We start from the raw sequence: 22,877 nt of genomic DNA on the forward strand, positions 1-22,877 counted from the left end.
TAGTTCCCTGGATGAAATATGACATATATAGGTTCAGCACTCCATGCTGGGTCTCAGATACAACCTTCAGCTGAAACAATTCGCTGCTGCAGGTGGTCCTCGGGCAGCCAGGGGATGCAGCATCTCCCAGAACAGGAGTCCCCAGGGTATCGAGGAGTATCAGGACACCCAGAGGATAACCCACGTGTGCCCTCCTGGCAGGGGGTGGGCTTTCACTTCCCAGCAAATTAAAATCTGCCAGGCGAGGCACAGGGCATGGTGATTTTCCCTGCAGTTTGAGCTGAGGTTTATAGTTTAATGGTAAAACTCTTTTCACCTGCAGACCTTAAAAGACTACAGGTGCCACCCTGAGTTAAAGACAGAGCCGAGACCCTCTGTTATCTGCAGCTGCTGTTAGAAGAGAGGATGGTTTCGTGTTTGTGATTCCACAACACCTACAGATAACAGCACTATCGGGAGGTGGAGGAGAGGAACGAGGAGCAAGAGGTGTCTGACAAGTGGCTGGGGAAGGAGGCCGTGAGGTTAAAGAGTTACAGGGAACGGGGCCAGAGCCCATGCCGGGGGGGAGGCAGCTTCGCCAGGTGCTGGGCGATCGGTTTACTCCTCATCTAAATCTAGTGCAGGATTATTAACGGCGTGACAAGTGCGGAGTGTGGGATGACAACAAGGCCGCGGCCTGCGTACGAGAGCACTCGGAGCCAGGAGCTCCTGCTCCGACCTCTAAATTAGGAGTGCGTTCTCCACAGATAAAGACAGGGAATGTGCTCTGAAAGGTTACCCAGGAGTTAATCGAGGTGCCTGAGGGATGAGCGGGCACAGGGGTTGCACCTAACATCAGGCATGGATAAAATGGGCGAAGTTCCTCCACTTCTGGTCCACTTTTGGTACAAGGAGGAGCGGGGCTGCCCCCCGAGAGAAACCACATTCCTGCACGGCTCCGGCCTGCAGAGCACTGCCAGGCTGCAGGGAAACTCCTGGAAGCACAGGACCGAGGGGAGGTCTGGAGCTGGCATCCTCAGCTGACCTCCCACTCCAGGGCTCTGTTTATTTATAAGTGCCCCGATAAGGCTAGAGTTCAGGAACGCAGCCGTGTTTATAGCTGCGGAGCCAAATCGCCCTCTCGGGCACCTTCCTCATGCCAGGGAATTCTGAGAGGGTATTTGCTCTATCAGGATGGCCAAAACGGGCCCCCAAAATAATTCCCTGCAACACTACGCTGAAGAATACCCGAGCACGTGGAAGCCCCTGTTATGGCCAACAGCAGTGGCTGCTGAATCGAGCCTGCTGAAGCAAACAAAACTCCTCGTATTCAGTCACGCTGCTCTGGGGGAGAAGAGCTGCAGGACCAGAGGTCAATATAATCCAGCGCAGAAGCCGAACGTGGTCTCGGTCCCTTGTGAGTGCTCCCGCACACCACAGCAACACAAATGTCAGCCCTTGCTGTCCCTGCCGTTTCCTATCGGCCTTGCAAACAAAAAGGCACGCAGCAGCCCAAGCCAGCCTCCCTGCTTTGCAGCACCACCTTTGTTGTTTTTTGCTTGCAACAAATATTTGCACAAGGATAAATTAAAAAATAAAACAAAATCATCTGCCACCTAGTGGCAAATTTCTTTCAGGGAGATGCTGGCATGAGCGTGTCTTGCTGCGTTAGTGGTAGCTGTCCAGGAGTATTTTTGTTTAGCAAGCTCTCATCGAAGCAGCATTTGGAGGGTACAGATTTCAGTTACACTTTTGGGTAAGTCCCAAGCATGTAGGTGTTCACAGAGCTCAGTGACCGAGTGATTTGCTTCTATTATGCAGGTCTTAAAGGTGCTTCAACCCGCCCGGACACATTGCACAGGACATAAAACGAATTAGGATTTTTTTCAGTCTCCCAGCCTTCAAGTCATCTGTGAATTTAAGCACTAACAGCTTTAATTGGTAGGCTAAACATCTATTTGTAGTTCATTTCTGTAAGAAAACATGTTTTTCATCCTACATCTTGCTTTAATCATTGGTGTGCATCCCCCCTGGACATGTCACGGTGCCCACAGGGCATCCCTGCGTCAGCAGCGGGAGAGCCAGGAGCAGCGGCTCCGTCCCAGTGGGGTGGTGGTGGTCAGGGAGCAGCAGAAATACCTCCTGCAGTGCCGCGTCAGAGACACGTGGAGCCCTTGGAAAGACCAAAGCAGGGGGAATGGTGTGCTTCGTGGAGAAGAAGTGATTTCTGCTGTGTTAGTGGGTGAGACAGGGAACTGCTGCTCCCAGTCTGGTGTCCACAAGGGCACTGAAAGCCTGAAAAAGGGCGCAAATATGGAACAAAAGTACCAAGGAGCTGGGAACCGGTTCTTAAAATGAGCAAATCTGGAATTCAGGATTGAAAAGTGACTTACTGGCAACGTACGAGAAGCTCGTAGCTACCACTGTGTTCCGACAAAGCCGGCTTCTGAGGGCTTTTTTTCATCCGGCAGAGTCAAAAAGAATGAACTGATGGTGCCAGGCGATCTCATGTTAGTAACAAGGCATGACATTTAATTACGAGGAAATTAGTCACTGGAACAGAATACAAAGAGAAGCGCTGGAGTCTGTCTCCTGAAGTCTTCAAATCAAGACTAGAAGCTTCCCCAGAACTCACACTTTGGGCAGCTGGTTTGTGGTATAATAGGAGATGAGGCCAGGCGATCTGACAGTGCCTTTTAGTCTTAAAATCCGGGAATAAAGGGAATAAAACCATATCTGTAAATAAAATCATGATGTTCAGGGGTTTAATTTGTCTTTGGAAGCCCAATTTAGGAGCAAAGTGTGAGGAGGATGTGTTAAAGGATGAGCAGTGAGGATAAGAGCAGTCGCAGCCAGCCCTGCGATCGCTGCGGGGCTGTGCATGCTCTGCAAGTCTGAAGTCATGGGTAGATGGGAGGTGTTGAAATCTGTTTCTCTTCTGCACGCTGAGACAGCTTCTGCAGAAATAGTTACCGAGCGAGAAGGCTGTGTCCCAGAGGGGTTTTGGTTGTATTATTCCGTGGGTTGCTTTGTCTGAAGGAGGTCTCCTCAGGGCTCCTGAGCATCCTTGTCGCCGTGAGAGCAGGAGGAGGCCTCCTTGCTGAGACGTGGATTATTTCCAAGTGTCCTCCACCAGCGTCAGGAAAACCAGGCTGCCCGCGCGTGGGCCGGTACGTACTGACCCAGATACACACCAAGCCCATAAAGCTTGCAGTTTGTTATCGGATATTTGAGTGCTACCTGGACTCTGAACACCTGCCAGCAGCAGCACGTTTCTCGCACCAGTGTTGAGTTACCTCGCTGCCTACGGCCAAACCAGTCCTCGGGAGGAGATGTCTGCTAGAGGGGGCTTCTCCCAGGGATGGGACGTGAACCCAGACAAATTTAGGGAACAAAAACCCAGGTTCCAAAGAGCAAGGGCACAGGTAACCCAGGCTGCTACCTTGGAAGGAGTCTCCTCCCTTCGAGGTGATTATTATTGAGCCCTAGGAAATATCCTTACAGCTCAAATGGAAGTGATGGGATTGGGAGAAATTTCCTTATTGTAGAAGTGTGATTGATAAATGGTTTCATTCAGCTTTTGAAATCCACGAGATTTATAAGCAGCAGCAGTACCTGTACTCAATCAGGCTACCTCCTGCAGTGTCCTTTTACCTAGCAAGTGACCGCAGCCAAGTATTCCCCAAATCACCCCTATCTTTGTGTTTTCCCCTTGGTACCCCCCTTTCCAATCACCAAACCCTTTTGAAATGAAATGAGGCTCACACACTTTTTTTTTTTTTGAATGCTCTGTTTTGTTTTGGAAGAGGTGAGAAGCGCTGGTGGTGCCCACAGACGGAGTGGAGCTGGAGCCCACAGGAGGAAGGAGAGAAGGAAGGACTCTGCCCGGGTCACCCCGGGTGGCTCAGAATCTCATGAGGCAGGGGCAGTGCTTGTGGGCAGTTTCAATCTTCATGATCCTGTTGGATCCTACTGAGTAGGTCACCTCGTCTTCCCTCACCCCTGGTGGCAAGGAGATTTCCTTCCTGACGTTTTTGTAGTTGTACTCCCTCCCCCGCGCGCTGGTGTGTGCCTCCTCGTGCTCCGCTAGCACCTGGACCTTCCTGTCCTTCACCTTCACGCTGACTTCCTCGGGGTCAAAACCCTTCATGTCCATCACAGCTAAAACGTTACGGTCCCGGGAAGCACACGGCAGCCTGTTAGATCTTCGTTGTATGCTGCAATGGAAACAAGAACAGCGCCTTGCAGACCGACTCGTGGGGGAATGGGTGGGTAACTCTGAGGCCAAGAGAAGCAAATGGGAAACTGTCAGCTCCACCTTGGCACGCAGGCTGACCCACAGCACTTGGGCTGCTGTTGGCCCACGCCTGCAAGCTTTGGTGGTCAGGAGCACTTCAGCATGCCCTGTTGGGATGGGGCAGCTGAAGTGCTGCCATCCCTTCTGGTCTCCCAGCATTTGGTTACACCTCTCAGACAGGGCTGTGCCCCGTACTGCCCCCTGTGCAGCCCTATTACCTGACCAGCTCCTGCTCGATGTCCACCGTGGCCGGCAGGGCCCTGCCCCGCTCTGCCAGGTGGCTGGATGTCCCGCGGGGACGCAGGCAGGGGCAGGGGGGATGCGGCAGGGGGCTGCAGGTGCAGCAGGGGGGCAGCTCCTCCCGCAGGTGCCGCAGCTGCCGGTCCAGCAGCCGCACCTGCCTCTGCATTTCTCTCTCGGCTTGCCTCAAATCCCACTCGGCATCCTCCAAAACGTGGTTGAACAGAGACATCTTTGAGCTGCGGCGAGCCGCATCGGTGCCCGAGCGCGGGTTGCGCTCGGAGACGGAGGGGGAAAAAATTTGCCCAGAGAGCTGTGGGTTGGCGTGAGGCGTGGGGCACAGCCACGGGTATTCTTATGAGTGCTGTGAGCCCGGGAGGTGCCTTGTGACATCAGGGGGCTGGGGACGTGTCACGGGGCTGGGGACGTGTCACAGCCCCATGCGTGTCCCTGGGAGACCCACCAGAACAGGCTGCCCAGAGCCCCATCCAGCCTGGCCTAGAGCACCTCCAGGGATGGGGCATCCACAGCTTCTCTGGGCAGCCTGTGCCAGGGCCTCACCACCCTCACAGTGAAGAATTTATTGCAAATATCTAACCTAAATTCACTTTCTTTTAGCTTTAAACCATTATTCCTTGTCCTATCCCTACACCCCCTGACACAGAGTCCCTCCCCAGCTGTCCTGCAGCCCCCTTTAGGCACTGGCAGGCCGCTGTAAGCTCTGCCCGGGGCCTTCTCTTCTCCAGGCCGAACACCCCCAGCTCCCTCAGCCTGTCTGTGTAGAAGAGGGGCTCCAGCCCCTTGGTCATCCTCATGGCCCTCCTCTGGACTCACCCCAGCAGCTCCATGTCCTTGTGCTGGGGGCCCCAGAGCCGAATGCAGGGCTCCCGGTGGGGTTTCAGGGCAGCAAATGTCTGGTAGCAGCCGAATGCTTCACACGTACTCATGCACACGTAAGAGCCAGCTTATTTTATATTGAATGGTAGTCTCACCCAGGAAAAAAAAATCACTTTATGGTTTATTACTCATAAAAGGCTCAGCTTTTTTTGTTTTCAGGCTGAATCTTTTATTTAGAAGCTGAATTCAAAGGCTGCCACTGTGTGAAGGGTCCCTCCTGGAAGGAGGCTGTGCACCTTTCCGACTGGGGTACTTCGCCTTCAAAACCCTGACGCTCTCCGGTCCCCCTGGCTCCACATGAAAGAGCCTTTCAGGAGGTCTCTCTCGCGTGGTACGAGCCTGAATCATTTATTTCACAGAGGAAGTTTCCTTTGCCAAGTCACATCTGAGGAGACGAGATCTGGAGCAGACCGCTCACGCTGAGGAGCGCTGCGCTAAATCTTCCTGACAGAGTCCTCGGGGCACGGAGAGCAGCAGCTCCCCGCACTGCGAAGGCACGGAGCCGAGAGAAGCTGGGTCAGGGTAACCCAGCACCCCAGCGAGGAAAGGGGGCCCCGCAGAGGTGGCCTGATCCTGGCCGGCTGCCCCACGGGACCCCAGGCTGCTATTTTCTTTTTTTTCCTTTTTTTTTTTTTTTCTTCTTTCCACATTTTGGCGGCAAAGCCCACAGGCTGTCCAAATTGCACATTTAGAGCAGAGAAGCCCAGTAGGTGCGTGACTTACACAGAGTCGAGGTTTGACCTTAAAGCTACCTCCCTTTCACATTTACCTCCTTCTTCTTTCATTTATGTATTTATTTATTTATTTATTTAAAGTTCTAGCAGCTCCCAAGAGACCCGTGAATCACCTAAAAAATCTATAGAGGGAAAAAAAGAAAACAGGTAGCAGAATAAAGCAGTCGCCCACTTCAGGTCCCATCGGTCACGGCACGCACACTTCAGAGCCAGGAACATTTCAACACTTGGCCCTGGACCAGGGATCCGAAGAGAAAAGCTGAAGTGAGATTGAGGAGGATACACCAAGAAAGAGCCCCAGAGAATGGCTGGCAGTGAACACAACAGGCCACGTGGCGAGCCACCAAAGATAAATTTGCCCCACTGCCCTTAGGACAACTGGTCCTGGGGGGCTGCTCTCCAGACGTGGTTGCTGTGGTCCCTTCTGTGAGCAAGGAGCCTGCACGACACTTTACAAAACACACCAGAGGGGTTGCTGGTTTACTAAGAGTCACAGCAAGCCAGCCACCCCGTGAGCTGAAGGCTCTGTTGGCATTTGGGCAGGCAAACATCACACACAGAGAAGGTCTGCAAGGTCCTTTGCTTGGCTAGCTCAGCTGCTGAGGCAGCTGGTTTTAGCAGCTGGGACATCTGAAACCAAGGAGCACATTCTCCAGCACTTCCAAGAGGTGTCCAGCGTGTATTTATGTTTACGCCCGGGCAGCAGTGAGGGGGGTGCTGCCAGCAGCCTGCAAACACCACCCTCGGAGGCAAGGGCACCTCTCACCACATGGGTGAGCCCCTCTCCAAGCTGGCACACAAGATGTAGTCCATCATGTGGCCGTGCTGCTCGGCTGACGACCTCTGGGCATGGCAGGAGAAGGACAGCTGAGCTTGGTAAGTGTCTATGTGTGCCCTTATCTGCTGGTGGGGCTCTCCTGATCTTCTGCACATCCCTCGCAGCAGCACCTCTGGCTTGATATCCTGGCCAGTTGTGCCACCACTTGCGCCAGAGCTGCAGGGAGCCACGAGAAGCCGAGCCACGAGGGCTTCACTGCCACCCCACTGATGTGTGGGGCAAGGACTTCTCACAGTCCAGCTTGTTCTCAGGCCTGGAGAGCATCAGCACAGCCCCTGACCCCGAGCAGGACATGAAGGTATTTGTGCCCGCAGGACACACACACACCAAGCATGTTCACTGAGCTGCTTCTCTCCCCCTCTGCCCCCTTTCCCATCCCATTCCCACCAGCTGAAGCACATCGAGCAGGACTGCCCCTGACACACGGTGCCTGCTTTTTCTTGTCTTCCCGTGCCCTAAAACCTCCCGGGGAATTCTGCAGTGGGCAGACACGCGGTGTCAGCAGCGCCTGCTGTGAAGCCAAGCAGCACGGGAGCAGCTCTGCTGTTTTACAAACATTTCCTGAAACACCTGTGCACGGAATTGCTCGCCCCCAGGGCACCGAATGCTCCAGCACTGCCACACTGGGTTGATATCTTTACTTGTATTTTCAACCAATGGTTAAAAACATAAAAACCTTTTTGCAGCCAGGACTTTTATTTATATATTTATTTATTTTAACTGAGCTGTAGTTTTAAAACCAGAAGTAGACACACATCTCCGAAGGCAATCTGTAGCCTTTTTTTTTTTCCTGTTTCTGCATCATCTGTGCAAGAATTGTGTGCCATCAGGGTGCTTTTTCACACTTCTGTTGTTGCTTTTATCAGCAAACAAACAAATAATATAACAAAAACAATACTATAAACCTTTGGTCCTCCCCAGCACTTAGCACTATTTGCAAATTACTGCAGCTGAGTATCATAAATTTAGTTTCAGCATCGTCTCAGCCATATGTGATCATTCTCAGGAGTGCCCCCATATAGGTTGCTGTCTGTGGATGCCATATTTAGGAAAGGGACCTCAGCAGTCAGATCTGTCTCTTTAGGCAAGTGATGGTTTGGGTTGCCTGCTGTCCCTTTTTAGGCTTCATGTCCTTTGGGGCATGGCGTTATAGAGAAACCCATGGTCTAAGTGGTTCAGATGAATCAGATCTCACCTCAGCCTGGCACATAAAAGCCAGCAAATGTTAACAACAAGAAGCCCCAAGTCACAGACGTCCCTGCTCCCTGTACAGCAAGAGGGCCTGGTGACAGCCCGTGGTGCTTGGGAGGTGAGCAACACGTGGAGGTGGGTATACCACAAAGAATCATGGAAACATTCAGGTTGGAAAAGCCCTCTAAGACCATCAGGTCCAACCTTTAACCTAGTACTGACAAGTTCACCGATAAACTCTGCTACTAAGTTTTACGCCTACACGTTTCTTGGATACCTCCAGGGATGGTGACTCAACCACTTCCCTGGGCAGCCTGTTCCAGTGCCTCACAGCCCCTTCAGTAAAGAAGTTTCTCCTAATACCTCCCTCTCTGAGGGGATGGCTCCTGCAATGTCCCCATGAGCTGGTGAAGCAGCTAAGGGCAACCTCTTAACTCAGCACTTGGCCAAACTCCCCCAGCCCAAGCAGCCTGCAGGGCCCACGTGCCAGGCCCATTGCCCTGTGGGCACCAGCCTGTGGGGCCACGGGGACCTTCACGGCCCTCCAGGGTGACACGGGGCTGTGGGCAGGAAGGTGAACGGGAAGCGTGGCCGTGCCAGCCTGAAACAGCTCCTCCTGAACGCCTGGTCCTGCTGCAGCCACTTCTGAAAGCACGCGACCCTGTCACGAAGGGCTGGGCTCCTGACTCATGAGGGGCGTATTCATCACGGCAGCAGCTCGCTTCTGAGGCAGAGTAATCCGTGTGCTAAACAAGCCTTTCCTGACGGGCTGCTCACACATGGCCAGAGCCATGTCTGCTCCTTCCCTTCCTGCTAATCCCGGCCCCGCTGTCCAGCCGAGGGGCGTGCGAGTGTGTCGGGGAAGGCCATGCCCCGTGAGTAACGCTGGCAGCGTCACTGGGATGTGTCAGGAGGAGCCGTGCGAGGCAGGAAGCCCGGCTGCTCTGCAATTATTTCCTGCGGGCTGCGGGTGGCCTCACCGCCGGGGACTTCTCTGGCATGGGGAGGTGGCACCCAGGTTGCTGTGGGCACAGCTACCACAGCGTTCGCCTTGGATCTGGCCCTTCGTGGTCTCACCAGTGGGCTCGGAGTCACCCTGATGATAAAAACCAACGCAGCTACTCCAAACGCCATCTGGGTTCTTTGTCACCTCGTTTCTGAGCCTTTGTGGGTGTCAAGATCTTCCTGACACCCAGGAAGCTGAGAACCTTAATCTTAAAACACAAAAGGAGAGTGGAAGGATGGGCAGCAGAGGACGTCTATCAGATTGCTGCTCCATAGCCCCGTGAGGAGCTGGAGACCCCGCTCAGAGCCCAGCTTGTTGGGACGGCCCCTTAAAGATACCCCAAATAACATGAAGCTTGCAATCCCCTCCATTCCATCCACTTCCCTCTCCTCATTTCCATATGCGACGGAGGTAATTAGCCGTGTAACCGTGCACCTCTGTGTCCAGCCAGGCATTGCTGAGAGGCTTGGAGCAGGCCCAGGGAGCCAGGCTCTCGGGCTCAGCCTGCTCCTCTTTCCAGGGACGGAGCCTCCCCGTACACAGCCTGTCCCAGTGACATCCCGTGGGTGTTATTTCTGGATTCCCAGCACGCTGCTCGTGGACATGACAAAATTCTTTGATATCCTCTTTGTTCTAAAAACATTTTAACACTCTTTAACCTTCAATGATTTATTTTTATTTTTATTTTTTCTTTAACCTACTTAGGCCAGACAGAAGAAAATGAGTGCTACTTTTCCCTTTTGGAGCAAAACAGTTAATGGATTGCTGACTTGCCAATGGCATCTTCACTCTGTCTCCGCATGCTGGGGCACAATTAAAGCAGTGACAAGTCCCTCCCCTGCACATTTCAGGTCACCACCGAATCCAGCATCTGCGCTAAAGCTGCGTTACCCCATTTATTTATAGGATTGCATCTGAAACACCCAGCAGCAGCATGTCTCCAAGAGCAGAAGCCAGTGGCATGCCTGTCCCGGCATGTTATTTGTATTCATTCACTAAGCTTGCCCCTTCTAGAGCCTCCTCTAACCCAAAACATCCCAACAGCTCCCCAGTGTCGGAGAGCAGCACTGTCTGTGCTTTCCAGCTCTCGGGTCAGTGGATGAGGTACGTGGGTATTTCGCAGCAACACTGTCCAATTTAAGCATCTTGTCTACCTACATGTAAATACAGAAGAAAATGGTATTCTCTATAACAATGCATTTTGTGTTGCTAATTAACAGTCTGACGTCCACTTCTACTCAGGGCAGTCCTCTAGAAATGAAACAGCTTGCTTTAGGTGTAGAAATCGATGTGTTAGTGCAATGCAAGAGAAAGCTCATTGTTACAACATCCACCTTCTGTTTTTCTCTCTGCACGACGAAGGAAAGGCCTAGCTGCTTGTTGGTGATATTCCAAGGCTACCTGAATGCTGGTGAAGTCCCCTGCATTTCAATCCGTGTATTAAGTGAAAGTCCTTCCCCCGAAGAGCATCCTTGGAAGACGACCAGGAACATCTGATGGGCTGCGTGTGGGAATTCCCTTTGCAGCAGACCGGCTGCAGTCACTCACTGCAGACAGGAATGCGCCTGCCAGCAGGCAGCACTGCGCTTCTCCAGCATCGTGCAAGGAGGCTTGGAGCCCTGCGAGCCTCAGAGTTCACGTCTTCTTGGGAAACCTGAGTATTTCAAGTCTCCTTTCCAAGCTGGAACATTGTATAGGTAGCAAAACAAGCTTACTGAAGCCCTTTGCTTAGATGCTGGTGCTTTGATATTTGATGGGATTCCTATGAAGTGGAGAAAGATCTAAAGTGCTTGATAATTCTGTCGTATCTCAGTGAAATCCATTTCCAATCTCATCTGTGCTGCTAGAGAGAAAAAAAATCCATCAGTTTTAATGAGAATGAAGCTCCAAGGTGAGGTTCTCCAGGCTACGGATCTGGAGCCTCAGAGCAGGAAGGAACTGCAGTTATGTGTGGAGGAGAAAGAGCCCGAGATGTCTCTGCAAAGTGTTGTTATCCAAGATTTGTTTGATCGATTTTCTTCCTCTGGGGGTAATTATCGAATTAAATGGCTTAATAATGAAAATTAGAGAAACTCTCTGAGGGGGAAAAAAAAAAGGTAGCCTCAGAGCTTGGTATCCTCTCCCAAGAAAGCTGTGAAGTCTCTCTCATAATGTGGGAACTGTAATTTAATTGTGTTGTACAGCAGACTGGAAAAATGCATGAATCAGACCGACAAGTGCTTCCAGCCACCTGTGATTACAAAAATCCCAGCTCACAGCATGAGCCCTCACCAAGTGCATCCAGGGGGTTGCATTGGTGAAACAGATCAAAGGCTGGACCAAAACGTTGCTCTCGTCACCTGGCCTGAACTAGGAAAGGTCCAGATGTTGCTATAGCTCTCGCAAAATTTTCCTGTTCTGGAACCTATATCGGAAGAAAATACTTTTTTTTTTTCTATAATTAATAGCTGGGTTTCTGTCTCTACAGAATGTCTCGGAGCCCGTCCTCCCCCAGCATCTCGCAGGCACGCAGCGAAAGAGCATTGCTAGGCCACAGAGCGCAGAGCTAGTCGAAACCTGCCCTAATATTCAGGGCTGATTCTATTAGCTAATTATACGTTGTGCAAAAAGGGATTTCCTAACAGCCTTTTTTAAGTTAAAACGAAGATCTGGATCTTTCTTTTTTTTATGTGTCAAGGGACCAGATAAACCAGAATGCAAAACCCTGTAACAAACACACCTCACGTACCGGCCTCGTGCACCAGCACCGTGCCTCCTGCAGTTTTGTGCTTCAGTTTTTGGGGAAACACACAGGCTGGCAGGTGGTTACAATTCTCCTACAGGTGCCTGCGCTGCGAAACTTCCCCGACTCATTGTGGAGGTTTCCTAGCAACTTCCTTTCACGGGCTTTTGTGCTCAAATTTGTTTGGAGATGTGGGTTATCATAAAACAGTATTTCTGCCTATTTAAACTAGTTCAGCTCTTTTCAGCCAGCAAGGCGAGCACAGTAGCAGCAGCAGTTTCTGATTTATATCCTTTTCAGCTGCTTCCTCCAAAACAAACAGAACCATGAATTATTATAGGTGGGTTTCTTGCCTTTAGTCACTAACCGGTTCACCAATCTAGTGCTCAAATTGCTGAGCAATGGGAAAACTCCATTTTTTTTTATTTGTTTTTAAGACATAGCACCTGTATTTCCAATGATGTCTGCATCGATGACATTATTACTCAGTTCCTTTTGCATACCTGAAACTAACAGATGTTGACTCTGGACAGTCCTTTCCAAATACGTGAGAGACACCGCATTTTTGGGGGGCCAAAAGTGCTCTCAAAAACAAGCAAAACCAAACCAGCCAAACCTTGCTAATCTTTGTGTGCGTGCATGTGCAATCAGTTTAAAACTGGCCCTGGGTTTTACTTAGGTCTGTAAATTCACTGAGAGTGGTAGCATCCAGGTTTGAACACATTTATCCAGGATTTTGGACCGGCTCAAGCAGCTTGCCACGCCATCCTTAGCTGAAAAGGAAGTGAGCGAGCAGCTTGGTGAGCACAGCAAACCTGAGAGAGAGCAAGGGCACGCAGGAGAGGAACCTCCATGTGCTGGTGGAGCTTCTCGTCCCACCCGGGCACGGCTGAGGCACGGCAGCACTCCTGAAACTGCCGAGCATGAAACCTCTCCCCAAGCTGGCCCGCCGCTGTGGCTGGTTTACCTCCGCACCAGATAGCCCTAGCAGAGATTAGCCACGCTTCCACCCTTGTGTGCACTGGGGATTTGCCAAATCCTGGCATTTGTCACACTTTGCTGCCCTAAACCATTGTGTTTCTTGCTTCACGCCGCTGTTTGTCCCCGTGCAGCTATGTCAGCTGTTGCCATCAGTTGCGGAGACCAGGGCAGGCTTCCAGAGCAGATCAGGCCCTGGATTTCTACCAAAACCCATCTGATCCTGGCTGACTCCCCCCACCTTTACGTCTGGATGAGGTGACGAGCGACGGAGCCCACAAAGCAGCACACCACGCAGCTCTTCTAGCCGTCCTCTCCAGCAAGTCACGGCTGCTCCTCTATCCTGCACGCAGCAGTCCACCCACGGGGCCGGGAGGGCTCCTCGCCGACCATGCCAATTGTTTTAAGACCTGCTGACATTTGGAAAAAGAAATTTGATATTTCTCCCTCTTCTGTCAGTGTGACAGGAGCTGCTCGGCGTGTGCCTCGCGCCTCGAGCCCTGTAATTAAAGCCTGCGAGGTTTTGACGAGCTCCCGGGCGCCGCTATTGTTCCTGTGCTCGGTGGCGAGCGGTAGCGCGAAGGGTTAACTCTCGGCTGCGTGCCTCCACAAATCTGCATAATGCCTCGCATTTGGCAGCTCATTTGCATAATTTTAAATGACTCTTTTGTCTCGGAAATAAAATCTGAAAGGCAGCTTCAGGAGTAAGTGGTGGATATTAACGTTTCACATAATAAGAAGGCTCGGCTCAGTCTGTTTGTCGGAGCCCTTCAAACGGGGGGGCTGGAAAAAAACAATTTTTGCAGGGAGCCGGTGTTTCCCCATCGCCGAGCCTTGGGTGTTCTCTCCCGGTGCCATCTTGGCTGCCCTGAGCCAGCTCTCTGCTGGTGCTGAGCCATCCCACCACCCCCCCCGGCAGGCCCAGGGGAGGGAGGCTGCTCCCCAGGGGCTGCACCGCCGAGGCAGCGGCTAAGCCACTCTAATCGTCACATCCCAAAACAGCGCACTGCCAGCCCTAAAAGTCAGGCAAAGCAGAGCATGTTTTCCACCTCACGGCAGCTGCCACCTTGCCACGCTGCAGGCAGGCTGCTCCTCTTCCTCTGGTGCTTTGCTGTTTTGCCACAAGGGCCCTCGGTCCCGTTCCTTCCCAGCCAGACGGAGCAGCTTCGGGGAGAGCTTGAGGCAAATCCAGCTCGGCCTGGGCAGCACGCACAGGCTGTATGGGAAAAGGACAAGTGTACGTCTGTAATCCTGAGTGAACAGATCTGTCAAATGCCAGCAAGCTTCTACACAGCACGTTTAGCTCAATTTTACTTTTGTCTGATGCTCGTAACCCAAATTCAGGTGAACTCCAAACTTTCGTGCATGTGTTGTTACTCGGAGTTCCCTCCTTCAGATCCCAGTGGCATGAAAGTTTTAAATAAAACACTTCCAAGACTGTCTAGGGACATTTTTTCTACCTTCACCTTTTGCCTTAGCCGACCCTTTGAACCGAAACTGCTGGTAAAATAAGCCAAAGGCGGGTTGCGGTGTTAAAAATTTCAGCCCCAATGAAAGCCTGAGGCAACACTGATTGCAAGTGAAGCTACCTGCACGGTCAGCTGGGAGCCTGTGAGTCTGTGTTTGCCAATCTGCCTGCCTGCTCGTGTCACCCACCCATCTGTACACATACACACAGCCGTACACAACAGCCAAGTGGTGGAGTTGCTGTTATCCACCCCAAAATGCTCATCCACCAGCTAACGGTGTCCCTTGCCCCTTACGCTGCGCTGGATAAAAACCCTCCAGAATAAAACCTTTCTGAATATTTATTCGGGTTTGCCTTACCCCGGTAGTTTCGGTGAAGCCTGATGTTACCTACAGCAGCAGTTCTCAGCACAGGCCTTGCTGCTGCATCTCCTTCCATCTGCTGCCCCCACTCCCTTTTCTTTTTTCCCCTTTAGCACTGACGTATCATTACCACAGAAACCCTAAAACTTCATTTCACGGGACTTCCATCTGTTAGAGCTGTCCCTCTGCACATGAACCAACATTTATTTATATTTTTTTGGACGTTTCATCACTTGTGCGACTGGTTGGGCTGACCTGGCGCAATGATGTTCTCAGCTTGGGAATACCCTACCGGGGTAGAGAGGCACATTTACAAAGCAGCTCTCCTGCTCCGTGTAAGTGCCCTTAGTGATTTGAGGGAGGGGGGAAAAAGGGAAAAAGCTCACCAGACTGCTAGCAGAATGACTAACCCAATCAAATGGAAAGAACGGGGAAATAAAAACCCTTTTTTGTCCCAGTTAATCACCCAGCCTCCCCTGACGGGCTGCAGGCAGATGTGTGGGGATCTCACAGGCCACGGGCCCAACTTTCAGGCTGCTGTATTTCCATTTCTGTCTTGTCACCAGCTTGCAGGAAGCTGCTTTGATGCGAAATAGTTAACTCCAGCTAGAAGCAGGGTGAGGAGCAATAACAAATGATGGGTTAAGGACAGAAAACAAAACGTGAGTCTGCCAGGTGTCAGTGGCTCACCTCGATCCCAGGCACGTCGTGCCAACCTCCCCTAGGCAGGAGAAGGGAAACCCAGCCAGGAGAGGGAAAGACTGCAGCAGAGCTCGGGTTTTTTTGGTTGCTGGAGAAGCCACAGAGCAGAGAGCTGCGGCAGGTGCTCCGCCAGGCGCTGAAATCCACGGTAAAAAAAGATCCACGGGAAACAAGTTTTCATCAGCTCTGAACCTTAACACAAAACAATGAGAACAAAGAAATTATTTTTTGTATTACAGTTGCCTCTTAAATGTACAGCCAGGTGCAAGCCAGAAAATTAGAGATTATAAACAATGCCTGGCATGTCTTCGCATTAAGATGAAGATTCAGCTGGTATAAATCAGCTTCATATTAAAAAATCAGGCGATTACAGCTTGAGACCCGGACTTGCTTTGGACTTTGCTTCGGTTTGTGGCATAAGGTGCTGGAAATGAGATTTCTTTCTTTGCAATGCGCTCTGTTGATCACTCCAGAAACTTCCCTTCGGTCTTGGGAACCATCTAGAAGCCGCAGTTTTCTCCACAGCACCCCTGTTGACATTTCCAAGAACGCCGGCCTCATTTCTTCCCCGGCCAGCGACGGTCGGATGCTGCCAGCCCGATGTCATCTCTGTTGACATCTGAAGTCAACAGCCTGGAAAACGCGCTGTGGAGTCCTCAGCTGCCTTGGGCTTTCGCTTTTGTTCAGAGCCTCCTTCCCCGACTCCTGCGTGCTGCACCAGCCCGGGGCACACCTGCCAGCATCTGCCTCCACCGGCCAGAGAGCAAAGGCCCTTGCAGGCTTTTCCCCCAATCCTCCCACCCCTACAAAGTCCCCTCCCTTTGGGACTTGCAACAGAAACCTGGGGAAACACCCGGCTGCAGCTGCTGAGTGAGCCGAGCAAGCTGTGAGCAGTGAGTCTGTCCTGCTGCCTATTTTTCAGATCCTTCTGGGGGAAAAGTTCCTGGAGCATCCACCCGAGCTGCGTGTGCTCGCAGCAAGGGGCTGGGCGAGACAACCTGCCAACCCACACGCTCCTCTGATCCCAAAGCCTTCAGAAAATGTTGCCTCTCCGCAAACCTCAGCTTCAGGCACGACAGCTATAAACCCATGGGAGTTATTTTACGTGGCCTTTCTAAGCGGGCAAAAATTCCAATTAGCCACGTCTATGAGGAGGAAACCCGTCCTGCTGGTCGGGTGGTGCTGTATTTATAGCTGCACCTTTGCGAGGAAGCTTCTTTATCAGCAGCCCTGAAAATAGCAACATTTGGGCGCAGAGGAGTTGTGCAACGAAAGTTCTTAGGCCGAGGCAGGAGGCCTGCCTTGAAAATACAGTTTGGAAAGAAAGAAAATCCAGTTGTGCTCTTCACTTTTCCCAGGACTTAGTAAATGCACATTTTGAAACCGTTTTACTAAGGGATGTTGTCGTCCAAGAGGCTTAGACAACGCAAAAGTCTTGTGAACATCTTTTTATTTTGAAGCTCTTGAAAAAACAAGCAAAAAGGAGCAGTCCTTAGATTGAACATTTGGATTGATGTCCTCTCATCCACGCTTAGGGTCAGCTGCTGTTGGAGACAGCAGGGTAAACTCCGGGTGTGATCACTGAAAGCTGAGATTCGCACCACTGAAGTTTGTTCTGGCTCCGAGCACGAGTTGCAGTGAAATCTTTTTTTTTTTTTTTTTCTTTTTGCGTATGCTGAGTGTTTGCATTGGCACGGCCACAGGCAACGGCTAAAACTGGGGTTCAGTGATAATGTAAATAAAGCCACAGAAAGGGATTACTCACGGACGCCAGCAGCAGGCTGCTGAGCCCTAACAGACCTATCTCCCTTTGGGCTTTTCCAGCTCTTTTCCTGTCCTTTATCTAATAGCTTTCCATAACCCATTAACTTTTAAAGCTTGCTCGTCAAGTGTGGAAGGAAGAGAGTAATTGAAATCACATCCTTATGCCCGGCCCTTAAAAACACTCCGCTGAACAAGTCACGTTACTTGGAAATCCAAGCGCTTTGGAGAACTAGATCTCGATCCCGAGAGCCACTGTAAATTATCGGGATCTTCCCAAGCCCCACTAAATGCGTTTGAAACATCACCAAGGATGCAGCAAGGATGCAGGACTTGATGTGGCCCATCTTCCAACAGTCTGATGTAAAGAGGAATGACTGCCAAAGGCAAGCAGTCAATAGTGGTGTAAGAATAAAACCAAAAAACATGATGCGAAGTTTTACAGGAGATCGTCATCCTGATAAAATGACTGAGGTCGAGACAACTTAGAAGGTCCTCCTGTTGCAGTAAAGTACGGGAATGTTTCAGGGAAACCATAAATAAAAATAACAAGAAAAGCAGAAAAAAACAGGGAAAGAAAGACAGAAAAAAAAGAACAAAACTAACACTTTGCTACGAGAAAATGCAGAACTAAGCCATCCAGAAACCCCTAGTTCTGTCTGAACAAAAAAGAAATGATGGATTTCCCCTGTTTTTAAAAGCACAGCTACTGCACTGTCCCGGTACAGAACAGATTTCATCCTGTTCCACGCCTTGTGCATTGCCAGCAGCCTGCTTGGATTTCTCCTCTAAGTAGTTTAGGTTGTCTTGTGTGTGTTCGCAAACGCGTTTGAGTATTGCTGCCACCTGAGAGCAGAACATATGGGGAAACAGGATCTGAGAGTAAGAAACATGGAACACGACGATGTAATATTTGCTTTTTATCCCATTTCCTCGTGTTAATGATAGCTGCACTAGAGGAAAATCCTTCACCAGCTCCTCAGCTCCCAGGGCTGCAGGCTCCCAACAGCCAGGGGAGGACCCAGGGAAGAACGGGGGCTGCAACATGGCAAGTCCCCAAATTACCTGCGTCCTTACATTTGGGAACAGATTTGGGGGGAATACCACTACACGGCCTCAAAGAGGGCTCGTAGCTCCCTGACCTAGGCTGGGGGGTTATTGGGTACCATTTTATCATGGAGCATGCCAAAAAAAAAAATCCACGCTGGTTTTCCAAATTCCTGAAAACATGCAAAAATAAGCTGGAAAAGCAGCAAGGAAAACAATAAAAATGAATGAGATGAGAACCTTGTTTAACCCCAACCAAGGTGTAAGTTTCTGTAGAAGGGACTGCTTTTCTGACTGGTTATATTTTATGTAGAAGTCACTATTTTCTGACTGGTTATATTTTGGGTAGAAGCGGCTGGTTTTTCTGACTGGTTATATTTTATGTAGAAGTCACTATTTTTCTAACTGGTTAAATTTTGTGTAGAAGTGACTGATTTTTCTGACTGGCCGTATTTTGTGTAGAAGTGACTATTTTTCTGACTGGTTATATTTTGTGTAAAAATGGCTGGTTTTTTCTGACTGGTTATATTTTACGTAGAAGTCACTATTTTTCTGACTAGTTGTATATTGTGTGGAAGTGCCTGGTTTTTCTGACCGGTTATATTTTGTGTAAAAGTGACTTGTTTTTCTGACCACTTACATTTTCTGTAGAAGCAGCTGGTTTTTCTGACTGGTTTTATTTTGCGTAAAAGTGAGCATTTTTCTGACTGGTTTTATTTTGTGTAGAAGTGACTATTTCTCTGACTGGTTATATTTTGCATATAAAGTGACTTTTTCCTGACTGGTTTCATTTTGTGTAGAAATTACTTTTTTCTGACTGGTTATATTTTGCGTAAAAGCGAGCATTTTTCTGACTGGTCACTTTTCTAACTGGTTTTATTTTGTGTAAAAGTGACCATTTTTCTGTCTGGCCATATTTTGCGTAGAAGTGACTTTTTTCTGACCGGTCATATTTTGCATAGAAGTGACTTTTTTTTTCTGACTGCTTATATTTTGTGTAAAAGTGAGCATTTTTCTGACCAGTCACATTTTGTGTAGAACCAGCTGTTTTTCTGACCGGTCATATTTTGCGTAGAAGTGACCATTTTTCTGACCGGTCACATTTCGTGTAGAAGCGCCTGCTTTTCCTGCCTATTTATACTTCGTGTAAAACCGACAATTCCCCAACTCCTTCACATTTTGTATAAAACCGGCTGTTTTACTGACCCATAACCCCGCAGCGCACTCCCCGCCTCACCCCCCACCCCTCAGCGCCCCCCCTGAGGCGGGCACGCGGCCCCTCACGTCCCCCGCGCATGACATCACCCCCCCCTCCCTCTCCCCGTCCCTCTCCACCAATCAGCGGCGAGCTTAGTGCCATGCCGCCCGGCGGCCGCGCTTCCACCACTCAGCGCCCTCCTTACAGGGCCCGGCCGCCGCCCCGCCCTCCCCTCCCTCCCTGGCGCGGCGGCGGAGGCGGAGCCGGCCCCGCGGCGGAGCCAAGATGGCGGCGCGTGGGTGAGCGCGGCGCGCCCGGAGCCTCCTCCCGCTGCCGTTGCTGCCCGGGGCCGCGCTCGCCCCCAGCCCCTCCGCCACAGCACCCCGGGGCCTCCGGGGAGCGGCCGCGAGCGCCCCGGGGCGAGCCCGGTAGGCGGCGGCGGCCCGGAGGCCGCGGGCCCTCCCCCCCCCCCCCCCTCCTTTCCTCCGCCTCATTGTGTGCCCGGCCCCTGCCCGCCTCCCTCCGCCGGGGGGAGCCGCGGCGGCGGCGGCGGCGCGGACCATGACCTCCATCCACTTCGTGGTGCACCCGCTGCCGGGCACCGAGGACCAGCTCAATGACCGGTGAGGGCCGGGGTGGGGGTAGGGGCGGGAGGGGAGCCCCGCAGGGCCCGGGCCCCGCCGGGAAGGGCCTCGCCGAGGCCTCCCCCGGGGCCCTCAGCCCCTTCCCCGCGGGTGCGGGGCCCTGCGCGGGCTCTCAGCGCTCTGTGCTTCTCCCCCCTCATCGTTATTTATTTATTTTTAATAATAAAGCAGGCCCCGCTGCCGCATCGCCGCTGCCCTGCGGCTCGGCGGGGGGAAGCCGGCGGCCGGCTTGGCTCGGGGAGGAAAGGCAGAGCCCAGGGGAAGCGGCCTGGGAGGAAACCGGGCTGCGAGGCCGCTCTCCTGCCCCGCTCGGTGCGGCGCTGACAGCGGGCGCTGCGGCTCTGCGCCTCGGCGCGGGGTTTGCCCGGAGCGTGCGCTGCGCTTGGTACGCGCCGCTGCTGCTCCTGGCCGTAAATCCTTTAGAAACGTGCAGATCTTCATTTCTTTTGAAGTTTGTGCACGGAAATAATCCAGATTTTTAATCATCGCTGGGTAGAGATTATATATTTTACACTACAGAGAAACTCTATTTAATTTTTCCAATTGTCTTTTAGGTATATATAAAACTTTAAAAAGTGCACGCCCGTGCTTTTATATATATATTTATATATTATATATATTTATATATTATATATACATATTTTTATATATATTATATATTTTGTGATCTTAGTGGGTTTCAGGACAGGTCTGGGTCCAGTTCCCTTCCCCTGTTATTTGCAGTTTGGCTAAGGAAAAGTGATCTGTAGAGAAATGCCATTTAATCTTTACAAGTGTTTTTGGATATATATAATTTTTTAAAAGTGGACTCTTCGGGTTACATTCTCAGGGATTTTTGTGATCTTGCCGGGTTTCAGAATAGGTCAGGGTCCAGCTCACTTCCCCTGTTGTTTGCAGTTGGGGTTAGGACAAGTGACCCAGCTGTGCTGAGACAACTCTGTTAAGACACGGCAGAGGTTCGAGGGCATGCGACGAGGAAAATGGGTCATTGTAAAGATAAAACTCCTGCCAAACTGCATCACCCCTGCTCTTAAAAGAGGAAAAAGAATCTCGTAAGGATAAAATAGGTCCTGGACTTGAAGCATGTCAGCGTGGAGCATGTTTTTTTTTTTTTTTTTTCCTTAACCTGATGATGCATTTTGCAGGACCCTGCTTCCTTTGGGGAGGCCTGCTCATTCCTAAGGGATTGTTTGGCTTTCTCCACAGTAACGCGTTGGGATTTGGCATACATCTTCCTTTAGAGTGACAGGCTGAGAGGTGATGCTGTAGGAGGAGTTCTGCTGCTTCTTCATTGTGCTGGTTTGATTTAGGATAATGATCTGGGGCTTCAAACTTAAAAGGACCCCAGCGGTTTTTCTTTGTCTTTCTTCCTTTCTTTCTTTCCCTTCATTTTATATTTTTTTTAATGTTGGTAGGCCCTTTAGAAAGCATTTAGCATGTAATTATCGTGCTTTGCTTGGAGTGAGAGAGCTCATCTATTTTTTCTTTAATGTAACCCGTTTTCTTCACTTACTGTTAAACATGGTGTCCCTTCAGTCTCCATAATGCTTCCCAATTTATTATTTTCTGTTTCTTGCCATTGCAGCAGCTTTTTTGATACAGGAAGCTTCATCAAGTGTGGTAATTAATAGAAGAAGGCTGTAGAAGTGCCTTTAAGTAGTGACTTATTCTGAAAAAATCAAGCAGCCCCTCAATCTGAGCTGCAAGTCATAAATTTCCGCTTGGTAAACATCATTTCACGAGAAGTGTGGTAGCTGCGCACCAGAACTTGCAGGGCAGGGAAACGGGAACGGTTCAGAAATGGGGCTGAGGTGCCCGTGTATGTGCTGCAAATGCCAGCTCAATTCTATCAGCGTTGTTGCCTATTGCAGTTCTGTCAATAGAGATTAGGATCAGGACAGCTGAATGAATTTTCACATCATATACACATGGAAGTTGGAATCCTGGAACATCTCCAGGCTCTGTTTCTTTCCCTCCTTGCCCTCCGTAGGCTTTTTGAGGCCGTGCTGCAGGTCGTGGTCAGTATTCCCAGTTGCTTTTTTTCTGTCTCCGTTCAGCATGATAATTGCTGCTCAAAATCCGATTTTGGGGCTCTAGTTCTGCGTTGTGCGTGTTCATTAGGAGCGTGCGTCGAACGTGGTCGGCCGTATTGCTTTCAGGAGTGCAGTAATCACATTTTAAAGCACAAGGGATTTATTAGTGCAGTGCTGGTGTGAATTTTTATCCGAAAGTACTCGCTACACTTAGCGGTAATCAGTGTGGATGTCTGCAGTGGACGGGTTGTGTTTGGAAAGCATCCTGTTCTTCAAGAGCTGCTACGCTCTCCAAAATACAAGGAAGTAGCTGTTCTCAGTTTGATTTGGTGCAGTTTGTGTCACTCCGTTCTGCAGTTTTTTTCTATTTTCAGTGTCTGTAGTTACCCCTCTTACTCAGCAGCGACTCGGAGAGCAGCACAGCACTGAAGAGCAGAAGAAAAAGTAACTGTAGAACCGCGAATAATTGGGAAGGCTCCCAAACGCGGGCGCGCACCGTCGGAAAGTGCTTAACTAGTATTTTTGAGAACACTTAATGCTCTGCCTTCGTGGTAGTTATTAGACCTCTCTCAAATTACTTGAAGCAATGTTGGCTTCTCCGTGGTGCTCATCCAGATGTCTGGAAGCTAGGTGTGCTGGAGAAAGCTCACCGAGTCCAAGGTTATATTTACTCCTGAAGCTGTCTTAGATTTCACTTTTTGAAACGGGTAACAGGCTGAACTTTCGTTTTGGATGAGCTGAAGTAATTAAACCTTTTCCTCTAAGTTTATTTAGGAAGGG

At 50.6% G+C, this 22,877-nt stretch overlaps 2 protein-coding genes and 1 long non-coding RNA gene across 6 annotated transcripts in view; 1 reads left to right on the forward strand and 2 right to left on the reverse strand.

The window, feature by feature from the left end:
• Positions 1-3,754: 3,754 nt before the first annotated feature.
• On the reverse strand, positions 3,755-4,912 carry ODF1 (outer dense fiber of sperm tails 1). The gene is made up of 2 exons (XM_027450280.3): positions 4,495-4,912; positions 3,755-4,196 (listed from the first exon to the last, which is right to left on the reverse strand). Exons 1-2 carry the CDS (start codon positions 4,746-4,748, stop codon positions 3,884-3,886), a joined length of 567 nt encoding a protein of 188 aa, XP_027306081.1. The 5' UTR covers positions 4,749-4,912; the 3' UTR covers positions 3,755-3,883.
• Positions 4,913-7,537: 2,625 nt separating this feature from the next.
• Positions 7,538-19,431, reverse strand: LOC140001833 (uncharacterized). Its single transcript, XR_011807389.1, has 3 exons — positions 15,403-19,431; positions 13,124-14,098; positions 7,538-11,025 (listed from the first exon to the last, which is right to left on the reverse strand). It is a non-coding gene; the product is annotated as an uncharacterized lncRNA (long non-coding RNA).
• Positions 19,432-19,862: 431 nt separating this feature from the next.
• UBR5 (ubiquitin protein ligase E3 component n-recognin 5) overlaps positions 19,863-22,877 on the forward strand; it is a 77,132-nt gene continuing 74,117 nt past the window's right edge. For 2 of the 4 annotated variants that reach the window (XM_072034414.1, XM_072034415.1), the window contains exon 1: positions 19,863-20,043. In XM_072034414.1, coding sequence (XP_071890515.1) covers positions 19,982-20,043 — 62 coding nt within the window. In that variant the 5' untranslated portion in view covers positions 19,863-19,981. The remainder of the gene's footprint in view (positions 20,044-22,877) is intronic. The other 2 variants (XM_027452555.3, XM_072034416.1) reach the window with 1 other exon arrangement.

The sequence above is a fragment of the Anas platyrhynchos genome, chromosome 2, assembly GCF_047663525.1.
Source record: "Anas platyrhynchos isolate ZD024472 breed Pekin duck chromosome 2, IASCAAS_PekinDuck_T2T, whole genome shotgun sequence".
Classification (NCBI taxonomy): domain Eukaryota; kingdom Metazoa; phylum Chordata; class Aves; order Anseriformes; family Anatidae; genus Anas; species Anas platyrhynchos.